Raw genomic sequence first — 7500 nt, forward strand, 5'->3', positions numbered from 1 at the left:
TGTAGGCCACACGTCATATGAACGGCTCTTCTGTGTCTCTCTCTGTCTCTGTCTCTGTCTCAGGTCAGACCTCCCCGGTGAAGAGCCTGAAGCCGGTGAGTTTGCTGACTGAGAGCCCTGAGAGCCCCTCTCCAGTCCCGCGGGGGCAGCGCAGTAATGAAGCATTCTGCTTTCAGGAATGATTAACAGTCCCAATGCAGCTGTGTTTCTGTAGCGTAGAACTGGTCTGTCTGTCTCTGCTCTACTTCCACAGTCAACTGGGTTTCTCAAGTTAATGGTTTACTCCAACGAAAGACGAGAACGGCATTAATGACATCTCTGTGAGGGAGGGTAAAATGGCGGCTCTGTGAGGGAGGGTAAAATGGCGGCTCTGTGAGGGAGGGTGAAATGGCGGCTCTGTGAGGGAGGGTAAAATGGCGGCTCTGTGAGGGATGGTAAAATGGCGGCTCTGTGAGGGAGGGTAAAATGGCGGCTCTGTGAGGAGGGTAAAATGGCGGCTCTGTGAGGGAGGGTAAAATGGCGGCTCTGTGAGGGAGGGTAAAATGGCGGCTCTGTGAGGGAGGGTAAAATGGCGGCTCTGTGAGGGAGGGTAAAATGGCGGCTCTGTGAGGGAGGGTGAAATGGCGGCTCTGTGAGGGAGGGTAAAATGGCGGCTCTGTGAGGGAGGGTAAAATGGCGGCTCTGTGAGGGAGGGTAAAATGGCGGCTCTGTGAGGGAGGGTAAAATGGCGGCTCTGTGAGGGAGGGTAAAATGGCGGCTCTGTGAGGGAGGGTAAAATGGCGGCTCTGTGAGGGAGGGTAAAATGGCGGCTCTGTGAGGGAGGGTAAAATGGCGGCTCTGTGAGGGAGGGTAAAATGGCGGCTCTGTGAGGGAGGGTAAAATGGCGGCTCTGTGAGGGAGGGTAAACCCTCTTTTTCTCTCTAGCAGAAGCAGGAGATGAGCGGCAGCGCTGAGGCTCTGGACCGAGCTCCTGACTCCACCGCTCTCCCCTTAGCCTTGCCACCGAGTGCCCTGAGGTCCAGCGCCCCCAAATCTGAGCACCCCGATCTGTACCCCACTACCCCACGCTCCAGCGCCCCAAAGGCTGACCGCCCAGAGTTCTACAACAGCACCCCGCGGTCCAGCGCCCCAAAACCTGACCCCGCGGAGCTCTACAACAGCACCCCGCGGTCCAGCGCCCCAAAACCTGACCCCGCGGAGCTCTACAACAGCACCCCGCGGTCCAGCGCCCCAAAACCTGACCCCACGGAGCTCTACAACAGCACCCCGCGGTCCAGCGCCCCAAAACCTGACCCCACGGAGCTCTACATGAAGTCTAAAGCCCTGCAGGACAGCAAGCGTGAGTGCAGCCAGAGAGCCCTGTGCCTATGACATCACTCTGATGTCACTCCCACAGTACTGTGTCCATATGACATCACTACCCCATCAGTTTAGGACATTTCTCTCCCCTTCCCTCTCCCTCATCCTGACCCGGTGAGTTTTTAAAGAGGACACCTGGGTTGTGCTGTTGTGTACAGGTAGAGGTAGGTTTACTAGCGCAGACTCTTGAATAAGATATACAAAAAAACAGAAACTTAAATTTACATTTAAAATAGAGAAACACAGAGTCAGGACATGGTTCCTAACCCTGTTAAAATGCTGATGGTAAGCTGAGTATTGCAGTTACGTCTGTAAGGTGGTATGATCCTGTTGTCATTGTGACATGTTAGTGAATGTCTGACCTCTGACCTCTGACCTCTGACCTCTGACCCCTGGCATCTTCACAGCCCCCAACAGCAGGGACCTGGACGTGTTCATCAAGAGGAGCCAGGAGTCAGGCTTCGGATTCAGGGTTCTGGGCGGGGAGGGCCCAGAACAACCAGTGAGTACAGGACTGCCCCGGCTTATTGTGACTATCGGCCCTGTAAATTCTGTGAGCTGGTTCTGTGGGTCTGTGTTCTGTAGGTGTAGCTGGTTCTTTGGGTCTGTGTTCTCTAGGTGTAGCTGGTTCTGTGTGGTTCTGAGAGCTTGGTCTGTGTGATTCTGAGAGCTGGTCCTGTGTGGTTCTGAGAGCTTGGTCTGTGTGGTTCTGTGCGGTTCTGAGAGCTGGTCCTATGTGGTTCTGAGAGCTGATTCTGTCTGGTTCTGAGGGCTGGTTCTGTGTGGTTCTGTGCTGTTCTGAGAGCTGGTTCTGAGAGCTGGTTCTGTGAGGTTCTGAGGGCTGGTTCTGTGTGGTTCTGTGCGGTTCTATGCGGTTCTGAGAGCTGGTTCTGTCTGGTTCTGAGTGCTGGTTCTGTGTGGTTCTGTGTGGTTCCGAGAGCTAGTTCTGTGCAGTTCTGAGGGCTGGTTCTGTGTGGTTCTGGGTGGTTCTGGGTGGTTCTGTGTGGTTCTGTGTGGTTCTGAGGGCTGGTTCTGTGTGGTTCTGAGGACTGGTTCTGTGTGGTTCTGAGTGGTTCTGTGCGGTTCTGAGGGCTGGTTCTGTGTGGTTCTGAGTGGTTCTGTGTGGTTCTGCGGGCTGGTTCTGTGTGGTTCTGAGTGGTTCTGTGCGGTTCTGAGGGCTGGTTCTGTGTGGTTCTGAGGACTGGTTCTGTGTGGTTCTGAGTGGTTCTGTGTGGTTCTGCGGGCTGGTTCTGTGTGGTTCTGAGTGGTTCTGTGTGGTTCTGAGGACTGGTTCTGTGTGGTTCTGAGTGGTTCTGTGTGGTTATGCGGGCTGGTTCTGAGTGGTTCTGTGCGGTTCTGAGGACTGGTTCTGTGTGGTTCTGAGTGGTTCTGTGTGGTTCTGCGGGCTGGTTCTGAGTGGTTCTGTGTGGTTCTGCGGGCTGGTTCTGAGTGGTTCTGTGTGGTTCTGTGCGGTTCTGAGGGCTGGTTCTGTGTGGTTCTGAGGACTTGTTCTGTGCGGTTCTGAGGGCTGGTTCTGAGTGGTTCTGTGTGGTTTTGAGGGCTGGTTCTGTGTGGTTCTGAGGACTTGTTCTGTGCGGTTCTGAGGGCTGGTTCTGTGTGGTTCTGAGGACTGGTTCTGTGCGGTTCTGAGGGCTGGTTCTGAGTGGTTCTGTGCTGTGCAGGTGTACATCGGCTCCATCGTGCCGCTTGGTGCGGCGCAGAAAGACGGGCGTCTGCGGGCTGGCGATGAGCTCATCGGCATCGATGGCGTGGTGGTGAAAGGCCACGCCCACAAGCAGGTTCTGGACCTGATGACCAACGCGGCTCGAAACGGACAGGTGCTCCTGACGGTGCGGAGGAAGCTGACCCACAGGGGTGAGTACCGCACAGTACTGCACCCTGCCAGGTCCAAACCCCGCCCTGCTCACTAACCTCAGTGTCATCAGTAAATATTTCACTTTGCAGCTGTGGGAACAGTTCTTAGTGCAGATGAAAAATAAAAACTATTACATATAGAGCCCAGGTACAAAATGAGCACCAGCACCAAGCTGCAGGTCATTCAGCAGGTCAGTGTGTAAACCCATTCAGAGGAGCTGTGATTGGTTGGCCCTTTGGCAGTGGAGCTGTGATTGGTTGGCCCTTTGGCAGTGGAGCTGTGATTGGTTGGCCCTTCGGCAGTGGAGCTGTGATTGGTTGGCCCTTCGGCAGTGGAGCTGTGATTGGTTGGCCTCTCTGCAGACCTTGGGGAGGAGGAGCTGGGCTCGGGTTTGGTGAATGGCTCGCCCCGGCTGCCCCGGATCGAACCCAAGACCTACGACATCACCCTTCATCGCCGGGAGAGCGAGGGGTTCGGCTTCGTCATCCTCACCTCCAAGAGCAGACCCCCGCCTGGAGGTGAGGGGGGGGCAGGTGAACAGGGACAGCTCTGTGAATCCTCAGTGTTTTTAAAAACAACATTAGCCACATTACAGTATATAATATCAATTTTCAAAATGTCTCAATGCAAATCATAAGCATTCGCATAAGAGTAAGTGCTAGTGGCTACGATGTACGATGGAAGGTCGGTGGTTCAAGCCCCAGTGTAGCTGCAATAAGATCCGCATAGCCGTTGGGCCCTTGAGCAAGGCCCTTAACCCCTGCATTGCTCCAGGGAGGATTGGTCCCTGCTTAATCCAATCAACTGTAAGTAGCTTTTGATAAAAGCGTTAACAAAATACTGTAACTAATAATAATTATAATAATAATAATGCTCATTATTTATCTGAAAGGGGGCCCTGTTTTACATGGGCTCACTGAAAGGCGGTTCTGGGTCCCGGTCCCACTTTCGGAGGTTTTTGTGTCTGCAGTGATCCCGCACAAGATCGGCCGGATCATGGAGGGCAGCCCGGCGGAGCGCTGCGGCATGCTGCAGGTCGGGGACCGGATCTGTGCGGTGAACGGGCTGTCCATCGTGGCGCTGGAGCACAGCGACATCGTGCAGCTCATAAAGGAGGCCGGCTACGCCGTCACGCTCTCGGTGGTGCCCGAGGACGGTGAGGACACTGAGCCGCACGTGCACCTGGGAAACGTAGTGTTTTCATCTGAGCTCACGGCGCACGTGCACCTGGGAAACGTAGTGTTTTCATCTGAGCTCACGGCGCACGTGCACCTGGGAAACGTAGTGTTTTCATCTGAGCTCACGGCGCACGTGCACCTGGGAAACGCAGTGTTTCCATCATCAAATGTGTGCCTATCTGTGGGATTTAACTATTTTCTGAGTGTAATTTTCTTTGTATTATTGTACAGTTTTGTGTGACTGTCTGTGTGTGTGTGTATTTGTGTGTCTATATCTGTGTGATAGATAAAAGTGTGTCTGGGTTTGTGTCTTAGTATGTGTGTGTATGAGTGTGTGTGTGTGTGTGTGTGACCACACTGAACCCACCCTGCCTGTATTTCAGAGTATAACGGACCTCCTTCAGGAACCAGCACAGCTAAGAACAGCCCAGCAGCACAGCATCGAACCCTGGACCAGCGGGAGGACAGGTAGAGCCCAACACTTCAAACTCACATCACTCATCCCATGACTTCAAACTCACATCACTCAGCCTAGCTGTCCTTCAAACTCACATCACTCAGCCTAGCTGTCCTTCAAACTCACATCACTCAGCCCAACGCTTCAAACTGACATCACTCAGCCCAATGCTTCAAACTGACATCACTCAGCCAGCTTCTGCTTCAAACTCACATCACATTTAGATCTTGGTGATTTAAAAACTTAAACAAGACTAGTTACAAATTAAAATCCTATCGTATTCAGTATGTAATTATGTATTTAAACCATGAAAAGCATAATTTGAATCCAGACTTACGTGGTTTGGTAAAATTTAGTTTTCGCCACTGTATTTAATAGGGCGAAACATCCGCTTTACCTCCCTATATAGATATTATAGAGCAAGTCCAATTAAAATCATTTTAATCGTTAAAAATTACAATAATAATTTACCACATAGCTGTTCCCTGTTACTCACACATCGTGTCAGGCCGTTGCGATGGCAGTACATTCTTTTGATGTTTAGTTTGATGAAGAACTGTCCAATATCAGTCCGATCAGTCTACTCATTTTATTATTTAAGTTTGTGTGTTTACAAGTATTGAGGTGTAACCTGAGTGTGTGTGTTCAGGTATTGAGGTTTAACCTGTGTGTGTGTACAGGTATTGAGATCTAACCTGAGTGTGTGCACAGGTATTGAGATCTAACCTGAGTGTGTGTGTACAGGTATTGAGGTTTAATCTGAGTGTGTGTACATTACATTATTACATTACATGGCATTTAGCAGACGCTCTTATCCAGAGCGACGTACAATGAAGTGCAGATCGAACACAGGAACAAGTGTGAAGAGGACCTGAGAGGACAGTACGGTTCTGTGTCCTAGCATAACCATACAGATATAATCGGAACCCTTGAAGAATACATCAACCTCCAAATTAGCATAGCTAGAATACCCTGAGTACAACAATACAATAGCTAATACAAAAAATAACAATATCTATACAACTATATAAGTGCCATTACAGTCTATGGCATATACAGTGCATCCGGAAAGTATTCACAGCGCTTCACTTTTTCCACATTTTGTTATGTTACAGCCTTATTCCAAAATTGATTAAATTCATTTTTTTCCTCCAAATTCTACACACAATACCCCATAATGACAACGTGAAAAAAGGCTTTTTGAGATTTTTGCAAATTTATTAAAAATAAAAACTAAGAAATCACATGTAGATAAGTATTCACAGCCTTTGCCATGAAGCTCAAGGTGCATCTTGTTTCCACTGATCAACCTTGAGATGTTTCTACAGCTTAATTGGAGTCCACCTGTGGTAAATTCAGTTGATTGGACATAATTTGGAAAGGCACACACCTGTCTATATAAGGTCCCACAGTTGACAGTGCATGTCAGAGCACAAACCAAGCATGAGGTCAAAGGAATTGTCTGTAGACCTCCGAGACAGGATTGTCTCGAGGCACAAATCTGGGGAAGGGTACAGAAAAGAGCTGGCCACCCATCTAAACTGAGCAATCGGGGGAGAAGGGCCTTAGTCAGGGAGGTGACCAAGAACCCGATGGTCACTCTGTCAGAGCTCTAGCATTCCTCTGTGGAGAGAGGAGAACCTTCCAGAAGGACAATCATCTCTGCAGCAATCCACCAATCAGGCCTGTATGGTAGAGTGGCCAGACGGAAGCCACTCCTTAGTAAAAGGCATATGGCAGCCCACCTGGAGTTTGCCAAAAGGCACCTGAAGGACTCTCAGACCATGAGAAACAAAATTCTCTGGTCTGATGAGACAAAGATTTAACTCTTTGGAGTGAATGCCAGGTGTCATGTTTGGAGGAAACCAGGCACCGCTCATCACCTGGCCAATACCATCCCTACAGTGAAGCATGGTGGTGGCAGCATCATGCCGTGGGGATGTTTTTCAGCGGCAGGAACTGGGAGACTAGTCAGGATTGAGGGAAAGATGAATGCAGCAATGTACAGAGACATCCTGGATGAAAACCTGCTCCAGAACGACCCTAAGCACACAGCCAAGATATCAAAGGAGTGGCTTCAGGACAACTCTGTGAATGTCCTTGAGTGGCCCAGACTTAAATCCGATTGAACATCTCTGGAGAGATCTGAAAATGGCTGTGCACCGACGCTCCCCATCCAACCTGATGGGGCTTGAGAGGTGCTGCAAAGAGGAATGGGCGAAACTGCCCAAAGATAGGTGTGCCAAGCTTGTGGCATCATATTCAAAAAGACTTGAGGCTGTAATTGCTGCCAAAGGTGCATCCACAAAGTATTGAGCAAAGGCTGTGAATACTTATGTACATGTGATTTCTTAGTTTTTTATTTTTAATAAATTTGCAAAAATTTCAAAAAAACTTCTTTCATGTTGTCGTTATGGGGTGTTGTGTGTAGAATTTTGAGGAAAAAAATGAATTTATTCCATTTTGGAATAAGGCTGTAACATAACAAAATGTGGGAAAAGTGAAGCTCTTGAAGCTCTTGAAGCTCTTTCCAGATACACTGTATATACAGGGCCCGATCCCTTAACTGCCTGGTATGCAAGCACCAAAGTTTTAAATTTGATGTGAGCCATAACAGGCAGCCAGTGGAG

At 49.7% G+C, this 7500-nt stretch overlaps 1 protein-coding gene across 1 annotated transcript in view; it reads left to right on the top strand.

Annotated features, from left to right (window-relative positions):
• Positions 1 to 7500, top strand: part of LOC133109361 (membrane-associated guanylate kinase, WW and PDZ domain-containing protein 3-like) — a 76252-nt gene that overhangs the window by 64434 nt on the left and 4318 nt on the right. The window contains exons 12-18 of the mRNA XM_061218665.1: positions 64 to 95; positions 925 to 1339; positions 1767 to 1861; positions 3042 to 3234; positions 3598 to 3768; positions 4206 to 4391; positions 4797 to 4881. Coding sequence (XP_061074649.1) covers positions 64 to 95; positions 925 to 1339; positions 1767 to 1861; positions 3042 to 3234; positions 3598 to 3768; positions 4206 to 4391; positions 4797 to 4881 — 1177 coding nt within the window. The remainder of the gene's footprint in view (positions 1 to 63; positions 96 to 924; positions 1340 to 1766; positions 1862 to 3041; positions 3235 to 3597; positions 3769 to 4205; positions 4392 to 4796; positions 4882 to 7500) is intronic.

The sequence above is a fragment of the Conger conger genome, chromosome 14, assembly GCF_963514075.1.
Source record: "Conger conger chromosome 14, fConCon1.1, whole genome shotgun sequence".
Classification (NCBI taxonomy): Eukaryota; Metazoa; Chordata; class Actinopteri; order Anguilliformes; family Congridae; genus Conger; species Conger conger.